Genomic DNA, 25,100 nt, shown 5'->3' with positions numbered 1-25,100 from the left:
CATAAATAGCTCTTATTATTTTGAGACACGTTCCATCAATACCGAATTTATTGAGAGTTTTTAGCATGAAGTGCTGTTGAATTTTGTCAAAGGCCTTTTCTGCATCTATTGAGATAATCATGTGGTTTTTGTCTTTGGTTCTGTTTATATGCTGGATTACGTTTATTGATTTGTGTATGTCAAACCAGCCTTGCATCCAGGGATGAAGCCCACTTGATCATGGTGGATAAGCTTTTTGATGTGCTGTTGGATTCGGTTTGCCAGTATTTTATTGAGGATTTTTGCTCATCATAAACTGGCCATCAGAGAAATGCAAATCAAAACCACAATGAGATACCATCTCACACCAGTTAGAATGGCGATCATTAAAAAGTCACGAAACAACCGGTGCTGGAGAGGATGTGGAGAAATTGGAACGCTTTTACACTGTTGGTGGGACTGTAAACTAGTTCAACCATTGTGGAAGACAGTGTGGTGATTCCTCAAGGATCTAGAACTAGAAATACCATTTGACCCAGTCATCCCATTATTGGGTGTATACCTAAAGGATTATAAATCATGCTGCTATAAAGACATACACACACGTATGTTTATTGAGGTACTATTCACAATAGCAAAGACTTGGAACCAACCCAAATGTCCATCAGTGACAGACTGGACTAAGAAAATGTGGCACATATACACCATGGAATACTATGCAGCCATAAAAAAACTTGTCCTTTGTAGAGACATGGATTCAGCTGTAAACCATCATTCTCAGCAAACTATTGCAAGAACAGAAAACCAAACACTGCATGTTCTCACTCATAGGTGGGAATTGAACACTGAGAACACTTGGACACAGGAAGGTGAACATCACACACCGGGGCTGGTTGTGGGGTTGAGGGAGTGGGGAGGGATAGCATTAGGAGATTTACCTAATGTAAATGACGAATTAATGGGTGCAGCACACCAACATGGCACATGTGTACATATATGGCAAACCTGCACGTTGTGTACATGTACCCTGAACTTAAAGTATAATAAGAAAGAAAGAGAGAGAGAGAGAGAGAGAGAGAGAGAGAGAAGGAGCACTCAGGTCTTGTGGTCTGCTTCTGTCCTTCAGTTCCTGCACCCACCGTCTCTCACTCACTCTATTCTTTCCTTCCTTAGTCCAAATGGGTCAGAAATGGCACAATTCAGCTCCCTCAGGGAGCGCCTTCCAAAGAGTCCAACTTCTAATTAGCATCACAAAGGAATTGTTCATCTGATACTAAGAAAGCTTTTCTAGCCTCTCAGCCCCACTTACTGTATCGCCTAAGCCTTCAAATTGTAGCTTGTAATTTTACTCTTTTTGGTATCACCTTCCCACAGTATATGTTTTTGTTCTTGTGACATCCCTGACCCCAAAACCTAGTGCTATCATGTTAGTGCCTATAGCTGAAAAGCTGAGCATAGATATTTATGTAGATTATGGGAATATAAAGAAGCCAGCAGTTAGGAAGCTTGTAAGGGAGAAACACAGAATAAGGAGCATCATCTCATTGTGCTTGCTTCTTTTAAACTAACATTAACAGACAAGGATAGTAGAAAAGTGGAAATGATGTCTTTTAAATGTTAACAAAGTTTTCCATATTGGGAAAAACGATCATAAAAATTTTCACTTCAGGACCTTCTCATCTCTATAAATTAGGCTACTGAGTTCTAAATTTATGGACTTGCCAAAACCTACTTGTATTTTCTCTAAACAGGTCTTAAGGTGCCACAGATGCTCAGAACAAATCTAGCCTATACTGCTAATGAACACGCAAACAGTTTTCCCCATCTGCCACCTCTGTCTAAAAAGCTTTGAAGGCCTTCCTCCCTGATCACAAAGAACATAATTATTGTCTACAGAAAAGTCAAGTACAAAGGCCACTAGCCTTTGCAGGCCGCCAAAGATTAACAGCTGCCTCTTCTTTGATTGGGAGAGGTAATAACAGTTACTCTAGTTAATAATTGGATGGATTCCCTGGCTGTGTAATTCAGATTGAGACTGTCATTTTTTGCTGGCCTTTAGCTAAGTGGGGTTATTAGAATGGAGCCACTAATCCTATTAGTCAGTTGTCAGTCTCACAGTGGGTGAGAGCAGGGGAAGGCAGAGCTTTTAAGGTATTATGCCAGGTACGTAAGGGAAGCTACACGTCTTATCTTTAAAGGTATGTTTTTCTCAATCAGATCAGAATTACCAAGCTTTTTATGAAAGTTTTTTCCAGTTTCATATGTCTGAATGCAGAGAATTGGAAAAGGGTTTAAAAGGGAATTCACCTTTCTAGAATGAGATATTTTCAGTCACTGAAAAAAACTTTGCTTGATACCTGCAGTATGTGCATCCTGTGCTTGGCCCTGGGTAGGAACACAGACACAGGAGAGTTTAGGCTTTACCGTCTACTACATGGACACAAATAACTTTGCATAAAGTAGAAAGTGGTAAGGGCCACACACAAAAAATATAGAGAGCTTTGACTTTAGTTGAGGGGATCTGAGTGACTTAACAGAAGCAGCAGCATTTGATCTTGGTCTTAAGGGATTGGGAGAGCATTTGAACACTACAAGTTGGAAAGGTGGCAGTTTGAATGGAGAAGATAATTATGGTTAAGGATTTTTAGTGTACTTGCTTTTTCTGGATGCTAAGAGGGATAGGGATAAGTATAAAATGGTGTATCTGAAGAGCATCCAGTCTTCTTCTTATGGCATTAAGGCATCCAGAAATGTAATACATCCAGAAATGTAATAAAACTGTATAAGAAGTGCCAAGTGATTGGCACAGGAAGTTAGTGTGGTATGAAAAGAGAGGAACAAGAGATGGGGAAGCTTTCTGTGTTATTTAAGTCCACCTAGATTTGTATGAGGATTATTTTCTTTTTGGATTTGCATATAAGGTCTTTAACGCTACATGCTTGCGAAGGTTTTTTTCTCTCTTAGTTTTAATATTTGGTTGGTTCATCATTGAGACAGCTTGATTTTCCCTTTCTGTCCCCATGAGATGAAGAAGTCAACTCTAATATCACAGGATTGTTTCATCCATCTGTATATATAAACTGTTAGGGAATGGGATCCAGTGAGCAGTATTTCTCCTTGTTATATTTAACATGCCTCTATATTGTGTTAACCTATCATATCTCACAGGAAATAAATTTTTACTGTCTGAAATAAGTCCTTTCATTTGTTCATTCTTTTGTTCTATCACTTATCTATCAGGTGTTTACCATTCCTGCTCTGTGCCAGGACTGAGGCTGCAAAGATGAGTCAGATACCACTTTTCAGGAGCTTGCAGATAAGAGAGAATGGGGCCGTGAGGTAGGGCTGAGGTGATGGATGAGTAGGGCTTGATGTGGGGCATGAAGAACTTAGGATGATACTGAGCAGTGTTTCCAACTGGCCATGCTCCATGAAAGAGAGTCCTGAGGTGGCTTGTTGCATCTCTAATCCAGAAGTAAACATAACCAGAATCTTCCTTAGCTCCAGGCAGAGATTTGGGAGATTTCTTTATTTCACAGTTGATTTTACTTTTTGCTTTTTTTTTTTTTTTTTTTTTGAAAAGCTGCAAATAATAAACTAAAACTTCAGTTTCCAGTAGTGCATTAGTAAGAAGTTGGCTCTGAATGGCCTTTATCTTCCTGAAATTGGCTTATTCGGTCCTGTTTAATATCTGTTAGAGCTTGTGTCAGGTTTTTCAAGAGGTCGCATCCATGTTGTTGGCATTGCAGAAAAGGCTTTGAGGGTTTTTTTGGAGGCTTTTTTTAAGGCATAGATGTATACATTAAAATGATCTGCTTTTACTCAGTCCTTTTCCCCTCCAATTCTGCAGTGCTGACCCAGTTTCCTCCCATTGTGGAGGGGTCTGCAGGAACAGCAGTGGTGCTGCTTGGTTTCCCTGTGGACACACTGATCAGCCGGTGTTTCTGCTTGGCTTAACGTACTCTATGCCCTGTTTTTGAGTTGAGAGATGTCAGTACATAATGGCTTTACACTAAAATGGAATATGAGAGGAAAGTTTAGTTCCTTTCTTGATGGATGTTAAGAAAGTTCAGGGTGAACATGTCCTCCAGTCTTGGAAAACTGAATCTCATTCTTTGGTCATGAAGCTCATTTCCAGTGAAAAACTATTCTGTAAGGCAAACATAATAACAAGAATGGAGGATTTCATCCTGCAGTCATACTAGAGAAATTACTGTTTCTGTTTTCGCAGTTACAACCATGTATAATGGGGCCGGACGTTGTGGCTCACGCCTATAATTCCAGCACTTTGGGAGGCCAAGGCAGTAGATCACCTGAAGTCAGGAGTTCAAGACCAGCCTGACCAACATGGTGAATCCCCATCTCTACTAAAAAAAAAAAACCACAAAAATTAGCCGGGCATGTTGTCAGGTGCCTGTAATCCCAGCTACCCGGGAGGCTGAGGTTGCAATGAGCCAAGATCGCACCACTGCACCCCAGCCTGGGCGACAGAGCAAGACTCCATCTCAAAAAACAAATGGACAAAATATATATATATATATATATAAAAAATAAGAGTATCTTTGTCAGCCGTCCTTCTCATTCAGCAACATTGTTGAGCAATTACTAAGTGCAGTCCCCTATGCTAAGTCTTTGGGGTATGATGATGAAGCAGACATGGTCTCTGACATCAGGAAGCTCAGAGTTTAGTGGAGATACAAAGATGAAAAACTAGAGGATCATCCTTCCTGAAAAGGAACAATTTATGCAAAAGCACAGAGGCATGAAAAAGTAGGGGTCATATAAGGAATTTAGTTACAAGAGAGGCAGGATCCTGGCAGGGAAGGAGGCTATTGGAGAGGGATCAGATTCTGAAGAATGATTCTAAGGTCCATGAATCTTGTTCTGTAGACTGTGAAGAAGTTGTCCCTGGAGTGTTTTAAGCAAAGAGTGATGTAATGACATTTACTCTTTAGGGTATTTCTTCATTGTGTATCCAGGGCAGGACTACTCAAACGGAGTCCATAAGCCAGTGCCAGGCCACTGTTATGAAACATAATGAGATATATACACAAATCAAGAGTAAATTTTGCAAATTGACAGAGTAATTTTGTCTTTTTGCATCTACTATTTTATTTATTTATTTTTATTTCCATAGGTTTTTGGGGAACAGGTGGTATTTCATTACATGAATAAGTTCTTTAGGGGTGATTTGTGAGATTTTGGTGCACCCATCTCCCCAGCAGTATACATTGAACCCAATTTGTAGTCTTTTATCCCTCACCCTCTTCCTACCCTTTCCCCCAAGTCTCAGAGTTCATCGTGTCATTCTTATGCCTTTGCATCCTCATAGCTTAGCTCCCACTTATCGGTGAGAACATACAATGTTTGGTTTTTCATTCCTGAGTTACTTCACTTAAAATAATAGTCTCCAATCCCATCCAGGTTTCTGCAAATGCCATTAATTCATTCCTTTTAATGGCTGAGTAGTATTCCATATATATATATATATGTATATATACACACACACACATATATACACACATATACATATACACACACAGACATACATATATATATACACACACACACACACGTACCAGTTTCTTTATCCACTTGTTGATTGATGGGCATTTGGGTTGGTTCCACATTTTTGCAATCACGAATTGTGCTGCAATAAACATGTGTGAGCAAGTATCTTTTTGTTATAATGACTTCTGTTTCTCTGGGTAGATGCCCAGTAGTGGAATTGCTGGATCAAATGGTACTTCTACTTTTAGTTCTTTAAGGAATCTCCACACTGTTTTCCTAGTTTACATTCCCACCAGCAATGTAGAAGTGTTCCCTTTTCACTGCATCCACACCAACATCTTTTTTTTTTTTTTTTTTTTTTATAGCCATTCTTGCTGGAGTAAGGTGGTATCACATTGTGGTTTTGATTTGCATTTCCCTGATCATTAGTGATGTTGAACATTTTTACATATGTTTGTTGGCCATTTGTATATGTTCTTTTGAGAATTGTCTATTCATGTCCTCAGCCTGTGTTTTGATGGGATTGTTTGTTTGTTTGTTGTTGTTGTTGTTTGCTAATTTTTCTTGCTAATTTGAGTTCCTTGTGGTTTCTGGGTATTAGTCCTTTGTTGAATGTATAGATTGTGAAGATTTTCTCCCACTCTGTGAGTTGTCTCTTTATTCTGCTGACTGTTCCTTTTGCCATGCAAAAGCTCTTTAGTTTAACTAAGTTCCAGCTATTTATCTTTGTTTTTATTGCATTTGCTTTTGGGTTCTTGGTCATGAAATCCTTGCCTAAACCAATGTCTAGAAGGGTTTTTCCGATGTTATCTTCTAGAATTTTTATAGTTTCAGGTCTTAGATTTAAGTCCTTGATCCATCTTGAGTTGATTTTTGTATAAGGTGAGAGATGAGGATCCAGTTTCATTCTTCTACATGTGGCTAGCCAATTCTCCCAGCACCTTTTGTTGAATATGGTGTCCTTTCCCCACTTTATGTTTTTTGTTTGCTTTGTTGAAGACCAGTTGGCTGTTAAGTATTTGGGTTTATTTCCGGGTTCTCTGTTCTGTTCCATTGGTCTATGTGCCCATTTTTATACCAGTACCTTGCGCTTTTGGTGACTGTGGCCTTGTAGTATAGTTTGAAATCAGGTAATGTGATGCCTCCAGATTTGTTCTTTTTGCTTAGTCTTGCTTGGGCTATGCAGGCTCTTTTTTGGTTCCATATGAATTTTAGGATTGTTTTTTCTAGTTCTGTGAAGAATGATGATAGCATTTTGATGGGAATTGCATTGAATTCTTAGAGTGCCTTTGGCAGTGTGGTCATTTTCATAGTATTTTAAAATGTGGCCTTCTACTTAGTACATTTTTTCCCATTTGTTCAGTATTTCATCTGTATTTCACAAAAGTGTCAGTCTATAATGGAGTAAAAATGTTAAAAACAAAAAATTGGGTTTTTTTTATAGAGTTTGGGAAGCAGTGCTCTAGAAAATGGGCTGGTTAGGGTAAACTTGGACCCAAAGATACTAATTAGGAGATTGTTATAATACCTTAAACAAGATACCATGAGAGCCTAACTAGACATGGTTCTGACATGGTTATTAACAGTAGGCATGGAGAGAAGAAGCAAGAACTGTAACAGAAGTAGAATTTCCAGAATTTGGAGGCTGGATCAGTGTGAAAGCTGAAGAAAAGAGGATAATCTAGAGGAGCAAATGTTCTTTTGAGAATCTACTAAAAATTGGACCCTTGCCCTATGCATTACTATGAGCTTCTCCATCCCTGTTTCACAGAGATGTTTCATTTATTTTTAATATGGTTATGACTTTTAATGTTTTAAAATATTTTATCTGGAATCCTTGTTTTACATATAAGAAAGGAGGTGTATGTATGTGTTTACATCCCCATCTTGACCCTCTACCATTTTCCCTACACTTGAGATGTTTCCACAGTTCCCTAGGCTTGGTATAAAACTACTGGTGGGATAGCCAGTCCCTACCAAATTAAATCCAGAAAATATTTATACATACTATATGATCTAATTTATATGAAAATCTATGATAGACAACACTAACTTATGGTACTATGAAACAAATCAGTGGTTGCTTCAGAGAGGAAGGATTGACCATGGAAAGAGCATGAGGGAACTTTCTAGGGTGATAGAAATGGTTGTGTCTTGATAAGCATTTGTCAAGTTTGATTGAACAGTATATTTAAGATCTGAGCCTTTCACCCAATTATAAAATATACCTGAATTAAATTTTTTAAATCACGAACAGCCAGTAAACATAAGATGTTCAATCTCCCTGGTCATCAGGAAACAGGAAATAAAAACCTCAATAAAATGCCAGTACACACCCATTACAATGACCAAAGTTAAAAAGACCGGTAAAACCAATTTTAGTGAGAATGTGGAATAACGGAAATTAACACTATACCGCCAATATTGTTCAAAATATTTTAGAAAGCTGTTTGGCCATAGCTACTAAAACTGAACCTATGCATACTCTGTGACCCAGCAGTTCTACTCCTAGATATGCCCAACATAGCTGAATGTCACATGTGCCAAATACATGTGCACAAATGTTTAAAGGAGCATTGTCCAAAGTGTCAAAGTAGAAACAAGCTAAATGTCAATCAGCAGTGAAACATTTAAATAAGTGGATATAGTCACAAAGGAATAATATACAGCAAAGAAAATGAATGAAATACTGCTACAGGCAGCAACATGGATGAATTTAGAAATAAACAATCAACCAAAAAAAGCTAGACACAGTTGGATAAAGTGTGATATAGATATGAAAAGAAGGCAAAATGAATTCATGAGTTTAAAAGTTGGGATAACCTTTACATTTTGGCACAAGGAAGAGATAGTGAATAGGATGGGCACAAGGGATACTATGGCATGCTATGAAGCTTTGTATTTTAATTTTGGAGTTGTTACACAGTGTGTTCAATTTTTTTTTTAACTCATCGAGCTGTACAATTATGATTAGTACACTTCTCTATGTATATTATATGATAATACACAGAGCTTATTATTCTAAGTATATTGACATCCTAACATAAAAAGAGGGAATAATGACAGCATTACAGTATTAAATAAACTATTAAGTACCTGGATTTTGGAGGTTTTGATTGTTTTAACTTTGCAAAGAAATATTTTTCCATTAATAACAAAATTGTTAATTTTAATCTTACATGTATGAGTCTTGTCTAGCTGTCACAATGAACTTCTTATAGTCACAAAATGTATTTTATTGTGCACAAAGAGCAATTGAATGATTAAGATAAGCATTTGATAACACTGCTAAACTCTAGACATGTACTGGAGACAATAATTGGTATGTCATTAATGCTCAGAACACCAGAAGAATCAGGCAAATATGTTTGACAGAGCTTATATATACTAATATCTCCTCCCCACTCGCTTTTCAAAAAAACCTCAGTATTTCCAAGTTTCAAGGCTGTGGAATACTATTAGAAGAAATGTAAGGCGGTGATGTAATAGAGGGGTTGTATTAGTTTGCTTGGGGTTGCCATAACAAAGTGCCAACGACTGGGTTGGTTAAACAATAGAAATTGATTTTCCCTCAGTTGTAGATGCTGCAAGTCCAAGATCAAGGTGTCAACAGGTCTGGTTTCTCCTGGACTTCTCTGTCCTTGGCTAGTGGATGGCCACCTCTTGCTGTGTCCTCATGTGGCTTCTTGACTGTGCAGGTGTAACCCCGGTGCCTTTTTCTTCTCTTATAAGAACATCAGTCATATTGGACCAGAGCCTACTCTAACAGCCTAACTTTTAACTTAGTTACCACTTTAAAGATCTTCTCTTCAAATACAGTTACATTCTGAAATACTGGGGGTTGGGACCTCCACATATGGATTTTGAGGGGGGCACAATTCAAGGCACAATAGGTTGCTATCTTATTTTTTACATATATGTTGCATTGATTCTGCCTATGCTTAAAAACACACAGTGTAGCATAGAATTACTTTTCTCTTTCCTATGCCAAAGAAGTGCAAATAACTTGGAAATGTCATTTCCCACAAGGATTATATACAGATCGTAAATTGCATAGAAATAATCATAGGTTTAGTTCTAAAATTGTTACTTAATGTTCTCCTAAAATAGCTGAAATGGTGTTTTTTTAAAAGGATACAGCTAAAATGATTAGATATTAGATTATCTTTTATTGCTGAAGACAAATATTCTAGTAGAGGGAATCTTTGTGGAAGTCTATATTGTTAGGTGGTAATTAAGATTACAATGTGATAAAGATGTGATTTTTAAGTAAGTATTGCTAAAAATTTATATATAATTTTTTTCCTTTGCCCGGAGTGCTTCTTTTCTTCCCCCTTTCTTTTACTTGTCTTAAAACCTCAATTTTATCAGAGAAGCCTATCCTGACCCTTTCCCCATTATATAGTTGATTCCCCCATTATTCTCATAGAGAACCTTTTATCTTTCAAGGTACTTATAATTAAAATCACCTTATTTATAACTATCTGATTAGTGTTCTTCTAGGCACTCATTTTTTCTCTAATTTTTAATTTTTGTGGGTACATAGTTTATATATTTATGGTTTATATGAGATATTTTGATATAGGCATACAATGCTTAATAATCACATCAGAGTAAATGGGGTATCCATCACCTAAAGCATTCATTTTTTTGTGTTACAAACAATCCAACTGTATTCTTTTAGTTATTTGTAAATGAACAATTAAATTATTATTGAGTATACTCACCCTGTTGTGCTATCAAGTACTAGGTCTTATTCTTTCTGACTATTGTTTTGTACCCATTAACTACCCTCACTTCCTTCCCCACTACCCGGTCCCCTCACTACCCTTCTCAGCCTCTGGTACCCATCCTTCCATTCTCTATCTCCATGAGTTCAGTTGTTTTAATGTTTAGCTCCCACAAATAAATGAGCACATGTGAAGTCTTACTTCGCCTGGTTCATTTCACTTAACATAAGGACCTCCACTTTCATCTATGTTGTTGCGAATGACAGGATCTCATTCCTTTTTATGGCTGAATAGTACTCCATTCTGTATATGTACTACATTTTCTTTATCCACTCATCTCCTGATGGAGTTGCTTCCAGTTCTTGGCTATATTGTGAATGGTGCTGTAGTAAATATGGGAAAGCAGATATCTCTTAGATATATGGATTTCCTTTCTTTTGGGCATATACCTACCAGTGGAATTGCTGGGTCATATGGTAGCTCTGTTTTTAGTTTTTTGAAAAATCTCCAAACTGTTCTCCATAGTGGTTGTACTAATTTACATTCCCACCAACAGTGTATGAGAGTTCCGTTTCCTCCACGTCGTCACCAGCATTTGTTATTACCTGTCTTTGGATAAAAGCCATTTTAACTGGGATGACAACTATGTTGTCTATCATAGATTTTCATATAAATTAGATCATATAGTATGTTTGTAGTTTTGATTTGCTTTTTTACGATGATCAGTTATGTTGAGCACCTTTTCCTTTGCCTCTTTGCCATTTGTTTGTCTTCTCTTGAGAAATGTCTATTCAGATTTTTTGCCCATTTTAAAAATTGGATTATTAGATTTTTTTCCTTTACAGTTGTTTGAGCTCTTACATATTCTGGTTGTTAATCCCTTGTCAGATAGATAGTTTGTAAATATTTTCTCCCATTTCTCCCATTCTGTGAGTTGTCTCTTTGCTTGGTTGATTGTTTCCTTTGCTGTGCAGAAGCTTTTTAACTTGATGTGATCCCACTTGTCCCTTTTTGCTTTGGTTGCCGGTGCTTGCCATCTACCAAATTTTAAGCTTCATGGAGGAGAGCAACTATGTCTTTTATGCTCACTCCTTTTGACCTGTATTTCCTAGTACTGAAACAATTAGCAGTGAGTAGCATTCAACAAATATTTATAAAATAATATTTGTAGAATAGTTGAACCATCAGCATGTTTCAGACTACAGATATCATTTTAGTTATAGTTTTATGCCTGGGAAATTGGGCTAACTTCTGTTTGTATTTCTGTCTAGAATGTGGCAGATCAGATTGCATTTCAAGCTGCTGGTGGATTAACAGCCCTTGAACACATCCTTCAAGTAGTAGTCCCAGCCACAAATGTGAACACAGTTTTAAGAATTCCTCCTAAGTAAGTATAGTTTCTTAATCTGTTTTTTACATTTCATTTGTGAGTCATTTCTGCCCTGTGGTTTCCATATGGAGAACGACAAGAAAATTGTATGTGTATTCAGGGTTGAATAGCAAAAGCTTACACTGCCCATTAGGGAGAAAAACAGAGGTGCTCAACATCACTTGCAAAACTCAAATTGAGCCTAAAAAGCCTTATAAAGGAAATCTCTTTGGTCTGTGATGTGCTCTAATCAGAAATCAAGAAGAATTGATAAACTCTTGAGCAATTCTAACTGCTTCCAAAAATTGAGCACAAATAAATAATAGTTACAGTAAGCTAACATTGTGTTACATGTGAAAAAAGAAGTGAGTAAGTACATTAACAAAAGTCTGAGCTGTGAAATTTCAGCAAGTTCCTACCATACAGGAAGAGGAGTCAGAGGCGAAGAGTGCCATAGCCTAGAGTCCCAGCCAAATTGCTGGGAACTGAATTGCACGTTGGTCTTTAACGGTAAATTGCTTTCCTGTTCTCTTAAGTCCCTGGCCACCTGGGGTATAGCAGCAATGTTATTTCAAAAGTATTGTATTCCTGGGTTGTAACATGCGCAGTTTCTGGGTATTTTGTGGAGACTTATTTACGGAGTTTAAATAAGAGGTTTTAATAAAAGTTCATTTAGGCAGGGTGCAATGGCTCACATCTATAATCCCAGCACTTTGGGAGGTCAAGGCAGGAGAATCACTTGAGGCCAGAAGTTCGAGAATAGCCTGGGCAATGTAGCGAGACACCGTCTCTACAAAACATTAACAAATTTAGTCAGGCATAGTGGCACACACCTGTAGTCCCAGCTACTCAGGAGACTAAGAGAGGAAGGATCACTTGAGCCCAGGAGGTCAAGGCTGCTGTGAACCATGATTGCATCACCATATTCCAGTCTGGGCAACAGAGCAAGACCCTGTCTCAAAAAAAAAAAAAAAAAAAAGTGAATGCTTCATTTGTCCATTGGATACAACAGGAAAAAAAAATTCCAAGAGTATGTTATCTTTTTTTTTTCTGAGAGAGGCATTTGTATTAAAAAGAAATGGCATTGGCTTTGGAGTAGGACAAAGCTGGGTTCTGGTTTTACCTCTGCCAGGCTACTAGCTAAGAGAATTTCAGTGAGTGCCTTAATTTCATTGCATCTGTTTCCTTATTTGGAAAAATAAATGTAATCATATTCACCTCGTGGTGCTACTGTGGGACCAGTTGAAATAATGTATATCAGAGCTCTTTGTAAACTGTTAAGCTTTTATTACAATGTATATTTGTATATTATAATGTAAAGTTACATTATAAATGTTAAATGAGAGTTTTTAAAGTAGTCTTGCCTGGTTTAAGACAGTGCTAGCTACCTGACATGTGATATTTCTAAGTACAAGCTTTTGACAAAGATGATTTGGATTCCTTTCCTCTACTCACAAAGATTAATGAAGAATGATATAGGTATTCTTTAAGTCAGGAAATCTTTCTCTGGAGCAGAAAGCTCCCCATAAGGCAAGTTATAGCATGCATAGTGGTTTTTATAACCCAGAAGCATTGCTATTTCTTATCAAAATGGACTTCATTTATAGGGTGTTGCTGGGCAGGTTGTCTTCACTTACTGTATGTTAATTGGCAGGGAGGAAGGAAGAAAGGAATGAAACATAATAACTATTTGAAATAAGAAAGGAAATGATACTGATTCTTTGGGAGAGTGCTTTGATAACTGTTAATAATTTATATTGTTCATCTTAAATTCACCTAGAGGTTTTTTGTTTTTTGTTTTGTTTTGTTTTCTGGTAGGCTTCAACATGCATGACACTAAGCTCTCTGGTTGGTAACCTAGATTAAATGCCTGTTTCCCAAAAGCTGCTATTGTCATTGTAACAGAGTATGTTGTTCTGGTGCTTATCTCTGCCTCTTGTTTAGGAAATAGAAGAGGTGTCCACAGTTCCTACAAAGACCTAAGCAAGAATTAGCACACTCCCTTTGCAAAGGAGCTGTGGAATCTTGAGAGTCCAGACCAGTGCCTCGTAGCTGGTCAGCACTAGCTGACCCACAGGGTCAGGATTAAGAGTTTGTTCCTTCATTTCACTTTAGGCCAATAAATTTGTGTTTTCTTTTTTTTTTTTTTTTTTTTTTTCATACTTTAAGTTCTAGGGTACATGTGCACAACATGCAGGTTTTTTACATATATATACATGTGCCATGTTGGTGTGCTGTACCCATTAACTCATCATTTACATTAGGTATATCTCCTAATGCTATCCCTCCCCCTAACCCTACGATAGGCCCCAGTGTGTGATGTTCCCCACCCTGTGTCCAAGTGTTGTCATTGTTCAGTTCCCACCTATGAGTGAGAACATGCGGTGTTTGGTTTTCTGTTCTTGCGATAGTTTGCTCAGAATGATGGTTTCCAGCTTCATCCATGTCGCTACAAAGGACATGAACTCATCCTTTTTTATTTTTTATAGATTTTTTATAGATCTTTTATTTTTTATAGATTATTGTGGCACTATTCACAATAGATTTGTGTTTTCAACTAAGTGCTACTTATTGAGTGAGTCTAGCACCGAGAGCTGTGGGCATCCAGCATCAACTCTAAGATTCTTTTATCCTGAGCACAGTCTCAATACCATAACTCTACTTTCTAAAGCAGCTTCAGTTTTCAGGGCTAAAGGATTAAAGCCGTAAGAGTGTTATGCTGTTTACTCAAAGAACAGCAAGGGGAATTTTGTAACCACTTCAGATTTAAATGTAGAATAAGAGCATACTGGTGGGCATGAGTCAGTGGCTTACTTCAAAAAATATTCTTTCTCATTTTCCTTCCAACTACTCTCCTGCACAAATCCCTGCCCAGGCCCTGGGCTTTCCATAGTCCCTGGGCACTCCTTTATTCTCAGCCTGTCCAGAATCTTTCCATCCGTAGTGGGTTTCCACCCCTCAACTCCATGAACCTTTTGCCACCTTAGCTACTGCTGTTTCCTGCCTCCTGTGGCATTTCATGGCATTTACCTAAAGAGGCTAGTTTAGAATATCCTGTTTAATTTTTCTCAGTGATAAATAGAGGATTTGATAAGTTTAAGCCACTGTCTCATAACAGTTACCCTGTTGAAACCTGGAGTCTTATGGCTATAAACCTTATGTGTCACTGCTTCTGAAGCCCTGAGCTCTTTGTTAGTGGATAAACCAGCTTCCTGTCCTCTTTTCTTACCGTACTGTTCATATCTCTTTTTACTCCACATAGTACCTCAGTAGTTGCATGTCTTGTTTGTTCTATGATTATTGCTAAGCAACTTCCTGTGAATCAATATTTGCTTCCAGAAGCTTTTTTTGTTTTTTGTTTTTTGTTTTTTGTTTTTTAACGTGAAATTGAGAATTATACCTGCTTCTGGAAGTGTGACTTTTTGAAAACTTTCTGAGTCTGCAGTAGGTTGTTTTGCTCTTATGAGAACCAGGGAAAGGCCATAAAACTGCTTTAATTATTTTCAAGTTATCTCTGAAAGGGTTTAGGTCAGGATGTGTTATTACAAAATCAATCATTTAAACAAATGTGCTCCAATAAAATTGTTTTTAGTTCCAAGAAAGATCGCCCTGAAACAAGGCAGTTTGTATCTCCTTTGGGGAAGACTAATGCTATTCTGCTTACAAACCTTTTTTTTTTTTTTTTTTTTTTGGGACAGGGTTTCACTGTCACCCAGGCTAGAGTGCAGTGGGGCCATCTCGGCTCACTGCAACTTCCGCCTCCTGGGTTCAAGCGATTCCCAAGTAGCTGGGATTACAAGCACGCGCCACCATGCCCGGCTCATTTTTTTGTATTTTTAGTAGAGACAGGGTTTCACCATGTTAGCCAGGATGGTCTTGAATCCCTGACCTCAAATGATCCTCCCACCTCGGCCTTCCAAACCTACAAATTGCCAAAAACAAGTACAGACAAATGAATGACATCTTCTAGCCTTTTAAAAACTCTAGACTAATAATAGTGGTTCATCATAGCTTTTTAATATTTGAAAATAAACAGGAGTTTTCACTTTCTTTGAGCGTAAAGAATGGCCCATGTTATGTAAATAAGAAGATGAATCTGCTGTGACTAGAAGCAGCTGTACCAAAACTTTGTGTTGTCTTTTTATAGTATATGTACATAGTAGCAATGATAATTAAAGTGAAAGGTGGCACTAAACTGGCCTTCCACATCTCCAAGCCCTTTCCAGGCAGTAGTAGATGTTCGTAATTCACAGGCAACCAGCAAACCTCTTGGGCCACCAAAAAGAGTCTTCCCCAGCTTGCCTTTTACTTACTTAAGATTCATAATTTCTGACAGTTACACAAGGACCAGGGGTCAAATAGTAAACTCTGTGAGCTACTTTAGGTGGTTCTGTTGGGGAACTAATCAGGTGCCTATTTCTTCTTTGTCAGCCTTGCTTATCTCTTCATAGTCCCTGTGGACAGTTTTTTATATAGAAGTACATTCATCAACACAAAGCAAAGCAGACAGCATGGTATAGTGAAAAATGTATAGGCTGTAGAGTCAGATCCAGGCTTAACTCTGCTTTTTACTGATTAGCTATATGACTTTGGGCCAAACTACTTGTTTTAACAGAGCCTCAACTAAATGGTAAGACTAATACCTACCTTACAGAACTGTTATGAGGATTAAAAGTGCACGTGTTTAAGTCCCTGCACAAAGAAAGCACTTAGTTATTTTCAGTGTTTTTTGTTGTAGTTATTGTTTTGACTCCATATTATGCTGCCTAATTACTGAGCTTTAAATCCCTAAGTCTTTGTCACTTTGGCTCCTAAGAAGTTGTAATCTATTAATTTTACTTGGGCATTTGTTTTTTTCACCCTAAATTCAGACTTCATCTTGGTAAGTTTTAGCCCAGTCTATCAAGATCCTGATGTGGCCACTTATTCAGTTTAATTTTCCTTAACTTTGTGTCAGCCCTAAAGTTGATCTATAGAACATTTGTGTCTTTATCTTATCGCTGAAAAAAATATCAAACAGGTTAGAGAATAGTTCGGTTTAGCACTTTATTATGTGCTGCATTGCCAAGTACTCCGTTTGCTATACTATCACCTCTCCCAAGTAGATTGTAAGTCCTTAGGATCATGACACATAGTAAATACATTATTTGTAAATCACAGGACATCAATAGTCAATATTGTGTGACTATATGAATGAATTTTCTCCAACAGATAAAAGCAATGCGTTAAAAGGGCATACTGCCTCAAATATTGGACTCTGTAGACTTACAATTTGATCTCATTTTCACCAAATATGACCCTTCTGATTTTGGCATTTGATTTCCACGTAGAGCTGTCAGGTATATTACATTTATTTAACAATCAGAGCATTTGGCATGTTTGCACCATTATCACACTATATAAATGAAGAAACCAAAGGTTTTAAAGACTGAATGATTTACCCTCCATCATCAGTTTAGCTGAGCTAGGTCTGAGCATCCTATTCTTCTTCTTCTCTGTTACATGGATTTTAGGCAATGACTTTTTTAGTCTGTCTTTAAACTTCCATGAGTTTTTGAATGTCGTGTATCTGTGACTGTTACTTACTCAAAAGGCCAAAGAGTATGCTAGAACTGTATTCATAAGGTCATTGGCCTTATCACAGTTTTAGAATAAGAGCACATCAGTAGGTATAAGATTGCCCCATTTTAAACTAACAGGAAAAATAATTCTTTTTTTATAAGGTATGCCTGGTTTTTCATATCAAATAGATCAGTAAAGTTGCTTTTTATTTCTTTATAGTGTATGCCTTTATCTGCCTATAGTAAATCCATCCTACTCAGGCCATGCAATACTCATCAAATGTAATTTTTAAAAATTTAGAATGATATGAAATGGAGCTTTGTTCACTAGGAAGATCATTTACAACAAGATATCAAATGTATTCTCCAAAGTAAAATAAAGTAAAACTTGTGACTTTACTTGGCAATATTGCATTTACCTGATCCTTTGAGTTGGTAAAGCGATACAAACTAACTTATTGTGTGCTTGGTGCCAAGCACTGTGCTAGATGCTCTGCACGTATTACCTTGTTTATTCCTCACAATCACCAGCAACCATGTATGTGGCTCACTGCCAGATGAGGGTTGGAAGCAGTCACATTGGGGTATGACTACAACCTTTCAGAGCTATGATAACCCCTTTAAAAGAGTGTTTATTCTTTTCAGAAAGAATGTTCAGAGAGAACATTAGCAGAGAGAATGTTCAGAATTGCTCTCCCATTACTCATTGAGGTTTTGTCCCCAAAGGCTTCTGTTTCCTTCTCTTTGTGTTATGTAGAGGCTGATACAATTCCTCTTATAGTAGAAAAGAGATAACTCATTGTGCTCCAGAAGCAGGTAAATAATCTAGGACTTCCAGTCCTTACTCCTAGGAAACTATTTTCTAGCATTTTCCTTCTTTGGATCACTTGTGGGCATGGCAATGGGATTGCCATACCTAGGAACCACTTGAAATAGACCCTGTCCTCAGGGAACTTACAGTCATGGAAAATGAGACATATTAAACTCTAAATATTATTAGTAGTAGCCTACTGTGTTACCTTTGTGGAACAGCCACCCTGGTGGTATAACAGAAGACTCTTCATTAAGGGAATGTTTTGTTACATATGCCAATATCTGTCAACTTAGTTTCCTGAGATGCCAGGCCTCGTGTGCTTACTTCTTAATCCAGTTTCTTGACTCACTTGGCTGTTCTCTTTGGGACTCATCTACTATTAAGTCTTTGCCTTTGTGTCTTCAGTTTGCAACATAATCCAGACTCTCACAGTTTTTACTATGAGTTTCCTTCCTTGTTACCTTTTCTTCTTTCTTGTTGGCCTGCCATAATCACCTTCTCCCTTCCTATTTGTTGTGTCCTTCTTTTTTTCAGTGGTTTATGAATACTACTTGTTCTAGGCATTACATCCATGCCTTGTCAGCTATATTTTATGCCATCCATGTGGTGCTTCCCTCAATGGCCATAGCTGACTAAATTCTAAAGAGAGGACATCTGACTCAAGAGCAACCAATCTACTGACCAGCGAGCAAGATAGGATTTATAATCCAATACAAAAAGTTGAACCGGCCCAGTCAAGTTTCTTTCTCAGGAATTTGCAGTTGGGAAGTTGCAGAACTTTGAGTCATTTTTTTTCCTGGGTATTTGAATTTAAATAATCATGTAGATTCACTTCTGGGATGGCCATTATAGGACTATGTGCGTTCCAAGTTTTGCAGGACTAAGGAAGGCCGTTTTGGGAAAAAGAGAGGAGACCAAAACTGCTTCATGGGACAGAAGGGGGCTGGAAATGAAAGCAGTCTAGTCCACAGAGCTAGCATTGTTCCAGCTCTCTTGAGGTATGGTTGTTCATTTTCTCCTGGACTCATGTGAAAGTTCCCAATAGCCTTACAATAAATGGCTCTTTTTACTTAAAATATTTTGAGTAAATTTTTGTTCCTTCCAACCAAATGAAGCTGATACTTTCAAATACAAATATTAAAGATTATTTTAACACTAGATTGGCTTGAAAATATTTGACTTTGCCATAGAGCCTTCCTTGTGACCTCATAGTTGTTTTTCAAAATTCTTCACGTCAAGAAAGAATGAATGAATGCCCACCGTTTAAAGTAGGAGTGAAGAGAGAAAGTATACTCTACAAGCTCTCTAGGGTACATTTCTTTATGAACGTTAAATGCTGTTACTACAAGTTGGGACTGACTGAACTTTCCTTTTTTCTGTTGACCTCACTTTGGATGATCTATATAGAAAATGACGTTCATTAAACTTACTATCCCTAGGTCCTAAGGTAAACACATTTAAAAGGAACATACCTACAGTGAAGAGCTTATCTTCAGAATCAAAGAAAATAAAATATATTATGTATAGTTCTTTAAGAAAAATACAAGTTCTGTAAGAACAAATAACAGTACTGCTCATATTCTTTATAACTCTCAAATGTTACTTTGTAGGGGAAACTTAGTGTCCCAGACTGGTTATCTCATCATTAACTTTATAATGAGCACTTACTTTGAAACCCAAGAGCATTGTCTTATATTTACAAACAATGGAAAAGTGTATTTCTTCAGACCCTACTCTCTCAGACTTGATCATAATGGGCTATAGTCCAGCTTTTTAATAAATAAAAAAAAAAGGTTGTTAATGAGAAACTTAATCATTTCACCAATGATTTTCCTGAAATTAGAAGCCAGTTGCCTATTATGAAAGTGAGGTTAAGGTGTTCAGAAGGCATGAGATTATAAGAGCATACCCACATAGACCTCTTTTTTTCCTTCCCTCTCTCCCTTCCCCCCTTCAGCTTTCATCTCTCTCTCTCTCTCTCTCTCTCTCTCTCTGTGTGTGTGTGTGTGTGTGTGTGTGTGTGTATGTATGTATGTCTTTCTCTCTTTCTTTCGCTTTCTTTCTCTTTCTCCCTCTCAAATCCTGGCAGCATAATACAGCTCACAACTTTAATCCTACAGCTACAAGAAAAAGCTTTACTATATTATGCCTTTATTATTTACATTTAACAGTGCAGTTTCAACTACTAAGAGGAAAAAACACAGCATTTGAAAAATATAAATGATCTTTTCTTAGTTAAGTCATTTTACAGTGCTTAACAGAATGAAGAAAATCATCGGTTTATATCATTTCAAAGCTATTTTGGAGTTGCAGTTTTGTTCCTCTCTGGAAAACCAAGAAGTATCTCCATATTATTTATCTACCCCAAAGAATGACATAGTCAAGTACCAGATGCATATTTTCAGAGCATTGCATCGTCTTTTTTTTTTTTTTTTTTTTTTGAGACTGAGACTTGCTCCATTGCCCAGGGTGGAGTACAATGGCACAATCTTGGCTCACTGCAACCTCCGCCTCCTGGGTTCAAGCCATTCTCTGCCTCAGCCTCCTGAGGAGCTGGGATTACAGGCACATGCCATCATGCCCGGCTAATTTGTGTATTTTTAGTAGAGATAGGGTCTCCCCATGTTGGCCAGGCTGGTTTCGAACTCCTGACCTCAGGTCATCCACCTGCCTCATCCTCCCAAAGTGCTGGGGTTACAGGCGTAAGCCACTGTGCCTGGTCTGCATCATCTCTTATTCCCCTCTCCCTCACCAATGAGAAATGCAAAACTTCATTCCAGATTGGGTTGTTGTTTTACCAGTGTCAATACTACTTCTAGAGAGTGAACGTATTAAGAAAAAATTGCACTGATAGGTGTTGGGTTCATATTTTCTGATAAAAGCCACAGTGTTGAGATTTTTTTTAATGTAACCTGTCTATGGTAAGGCATTTGATTTCCATGTAGAGCTGTCAGGTATATTACATTTATTTAACAGAGTATTTGGCATGTTTACAACATTATCACACTATACAAATGAAGAAACCAAAGGTTTTAAAGACTGAATGATTTACCCTCCATCATCAGTGTAGCTGAGCTATGTTTGAGCATCCCATTCTGGTCTTCGTTCTGTACCTTATTGCCTGCATGCTATCATCAGAGAGAAATATTATCAGTCTGCCAGTATTTGTTGAATTTCTTCTGTGATAAGTTTTGTCTTCAAAAAGTTTACATCATAGCTAAGAAGAGACCAATCAATAAGATATTCTGTACTACACAACAAAACAAATTATTTAAGGGTAAGCAAAAAGTACTATTTGGTTCGAAGTTTGCATCAATGAGCGTTCTTGGTTGGATCTCTTACAAAGTTAGTGTTTGCAGGGTGATGATAGCTGTACTTTTCTTTCTGATTTGTGAACATGAAACTTTCACTATTTTAATAAAAGTAAAATATAATTTCATTGATATAAAAATACTGTTATTCCTGTGAGTTGCTGGAGGATTGAGATATTGTTTAGTTGATTGGTTTTGGATTTTTGACTTGGGTGTTTTTGTACTGGTTGATTGATGTGGGTATAGGAAATTATCTGTGGAATCATTTTTCCCACCTAGCAGACTAGGGACCAAAGAGGAACTGACCTAACAGAAGAGAAAGGTGAACCAAAAACCACATGTAGCTGTTTGTATGTGTGAGACAAAATGTTCACATAAGATCCAGCAATTAAGTCTAAAAATGAGATACAACATTTCTGTGTATATAAACACTCTTTAATGCTTAAATCAGCCAGCAAATACCGAGTGAACTTATCATAGTTAATTTACTTCTTGTAAGTAACAGTTGAAGACATGGAATTGGAACCTATGTATCACTTCCTGTGTCTACCACATCATAGACCCCTAGTAAGCACTAATAAAATAGTATTTGCCAGTTGGGGTGAAATTTATACTATAATCTATTGTTAATAAACAGTTACTTTTTTCTAGTCAGGATGATTTTAATAAATTTTAAATATCTATTTTTAGATAAAAGTTTACTAAAAGTGAATAATTATCCCCAATAGACAATAAAAGCAAAAATTATTTTGCAAGCTAATTAGCAATAGTGATTGATAAACACTATTCTCCATTTGACATATTGAGGCATTTTGTTTATGTCTCAAAAGGCTTTATAGAGATGGTTACAGTTGACAGCTGTTGTACCACTAATAAGATTAGAGTAAAGAAATTAGTCGTGTCAACTTTAATCTGCTATTTAACACTGCAAACCACCTGGGGTCTTCTCCAGAGGCAACATGTTTAATTGTGAATTTAAAATTATATAGCCAGATCTTACTTAACAATATATCTACAGACTTACTTGTCATAGTCGTCTTGTTATTAACAAATTCATGTTAACAGTGAAAATAATGCTCTAGCACTAGAGTTTAAAATTAATGAACTAATTTGATGCTCACCCTACTTTTTTTAACTGTATTATTGTAATCTTTGAAACATAACACTTTCTCAGTCAGAGGCTAATTTGAGGAAATACAGAAAGTCTAATTAGGTTGATATTTAAAATATGTATGATTTCCTTTCTAAAGTTAGAATTCTCTGTGGAATAATTAAATTGCCTATTCTATTTGTACCACATTCACCAATTAAGTAAAAACCCTTGAAATAACACATCTAGTTGAAGATTTCATACTCCTTACTCTGAAGCAACATTATCATTAGGAAAATAGTTTAATTTTAACATTAATTTTGTTGTTATTAAAATGTTATATTTTATGATATGAAGTGCAGGGAAATAATCATTTGTGATTATTATATTGACTTGAGGCAAACTCATGTTTAGGATGCATATAATTTATATCCCCACAGTGAAGATCCATTGTCAGGAAGTATTGTTAACACCCCTTAAAGACCCCTCTCTGGAGCTGGTTTGCTATTGCAGCATGGTGGTTCTCCCCATTATCCCCACCCACTCTAAGTGTTCTGGCCTCACAAAGAATGAGCCACAAGACAGAGAAGGCAGTGTAGGTAGTGTAGGTTTACACTAGTCATCCCAGTGCCACTAGGAGAAATTTTCCCCCTTCGTCCACAACTCATACTCTGATCTAAATATCCATCCCATTGTCTTCTGCAACAACAACAAAAAACCACTCTCAGATTGTGTTACAAGTCTAACTTCTCTGTGGTCACGAAAATGTCAAAACTGAATAATCTCTTTAAAGAGATTTTAACTCTTTCTCTACATTTTAAAATTTTCTGTCCCCAGGTTTTTTGCTGAGAGGACATTTTCTTATTATCTGTTCCCAAGTTTCTTGCTGAGAGGATATTTTCTTATTAACCAAGACTTATTCGTCTATTTGTACTAATTTAATATCCTCTGGTTTTATCACTGAAACAATAATATTAAAAATATTTCCATATATGCAAGTCCACATGTAGGACTTCTTACAAATACATTTTTCATGTCAAATACTATTTTTCTCTATTTCTGTTTAATATATTTTATTCTGATTAGTACTCTACATTTAAAATATGTTTGGTACAAGAGACCCAATGAGCATAACTAAAATCAGACTCCATTGGAAAAAATTTCACCCTTGCCACAATAAATAAATTTATAAACATAATTAAATAGCAATTTTTTTCTGTTTATAAGGACTCCATGTTGTTTTATAATTTAAAATTCATTGTTTTAATAATATGTATTTACTAGTAATTCTACTTTCTGTAGAGATGAACTAGGACATATGCCTAGTATTATCATTTGTGCTTGTAAATGAGATCTTGTTTTGCTCGTTTTAAAATTTTAAAGATTATAAGCCTTCCACATGTTTTCTAAGCTGAGAAGTGTGATTTCTTTACTTCTTTGGGGAAAGGTAGATAGTATTATATTCATTAATTCCATCAGTCAGGTATATTTTTATGTTGCTGCTGTAGATACATTACAGAATAAAACAGTTAATAAATGTGCAAAAGATTTGAATAGACACTTCACCAAATGAGATACAAAGATGCCAGGTAAGCACATGAAGAGATTCTCAACATCATTAGGAAATACACACTAACACTACACTGAGGTACTTCAACATGTCAATTAATTAGAATTGTTTAAAAAACCAAACAAGCCAAGCACAGTGGCTAACACCTGTAATCCCAGCACTTTGGGAGGCCGAGACAGGCAGGTAACTTGAGACCAACAGTTCGAGACCAGCCTGGCCAACATAGTGAAACCCCGTCTCTACTAAAAATACAAAAATTAGCCGGACATGGTGGCAAACGCCTGTAATCCTACCTACTCAGGTGGCTGAGGCACGAGAATTGCTTGAACCCAGGAGGCGGGGGTTGCAGTGAGTTGAGGTCACACCACTGCACTCCAGCCTGAGCAACCAAACGAGATTGTCTCAAAAAAAAAAACCAGTAATACCAAGTGCTGGAGAGCATACACAGAGAAGTTGGAACTACATATACTACTTGTGGGAATGCAAAGTGATACAGCCACTTTGGAAATAGTATGTAACTATCTCAAAAAGATAAACATATACTTAGTGTAGGATCCAGCAATCCCACGCCTGGGTAGTTAAACCTCAAAGGAATAAAACATGTTCTCACATATATTTTTATGTATGTATTTATATCATTTATAAATATAAATGAATGTTTATGGATGTTTTATGCATAATCACCCAAAACTGGAAAAGATCTAAATATTTTTCAACTGGTGAATGAATAAACAAACTGTGGTACATCTATGCAGTGACATACTATTCAGAAATAAATGTAACAGCAATCTTGAGAATGAAAAACAAAGCTGGAGTCATAACAGTTCCTGATTTTAAAATATATAAAGCTAGAGTAATTGAAACAGTATTGTACTGGCATAAAGATAGGCATATAGAGCAATGGAACAGAACAGAGAGTCCAAAAATCTGTGTATATATAGTCAACTGATTTTTTTTTTGTTTTTTTTTTAGCTAGAAATTATTCTTTATTCATTAAATCACCAGAAATTTTCAGCACAAGATTTAACATCTTAATGACCACCAAAGCCTGGGCTCTAGGGCTCTCTCTGCCTCTTCCAGTCCTTAATGGGGTTTAAAGGGAGAGACATCATTAACAGACCAAGTCAGATGGAGTCAGCTGATCTTTGGTAAGATTGTCAAGAAT

The 25,100-nt window shown here is 36.9% G+C and overlaps 1 protein-coding gene across 23 annotated transcripts in view; it reads left to right on the top strand.

Moving 5' to 3' along the window:
- The window catches only part of SCAPER (S-phase cyclin A associated protein in the ER), a 557,109-nt gene that overhangs the window by 386,801 nt on the left and 145,208 nt on the right, over positions 1-25,100 (top strand). For all 23 annotated transcript variants that reach the window (XM_005560160.5, XM_065548231.2, XM_073996464.1 and 20 more), the window contains one exon: positions 11,492-11,607. In XM_005560160.5, coding sequence (XP_005560217.3) covers positions 11,492-11,607 — 116 coding nt within the window. The remainder of the gene's footprint in view (positions 1-11,491; positions 11,608-25,100) is intronic.

The sequence above is a fragment of the Macaca fascicularis genome, chromosome 7, assembly GCF_037993035.2.
Source record: "Macaca fascicularis isolate 582-1 chromosome 7, T2T-MFA8v1.1".
NCBI classification, from domain to species: domain Eukaryota; kingdom Metazoa; phylum Chordata; class Mammalia; order Primates; family Cercopithecidae; genus Macaca; species Macaca fascicularis.
This window is presented reverse-complemented; position numbering and strand designations above follow the sequence as displayed.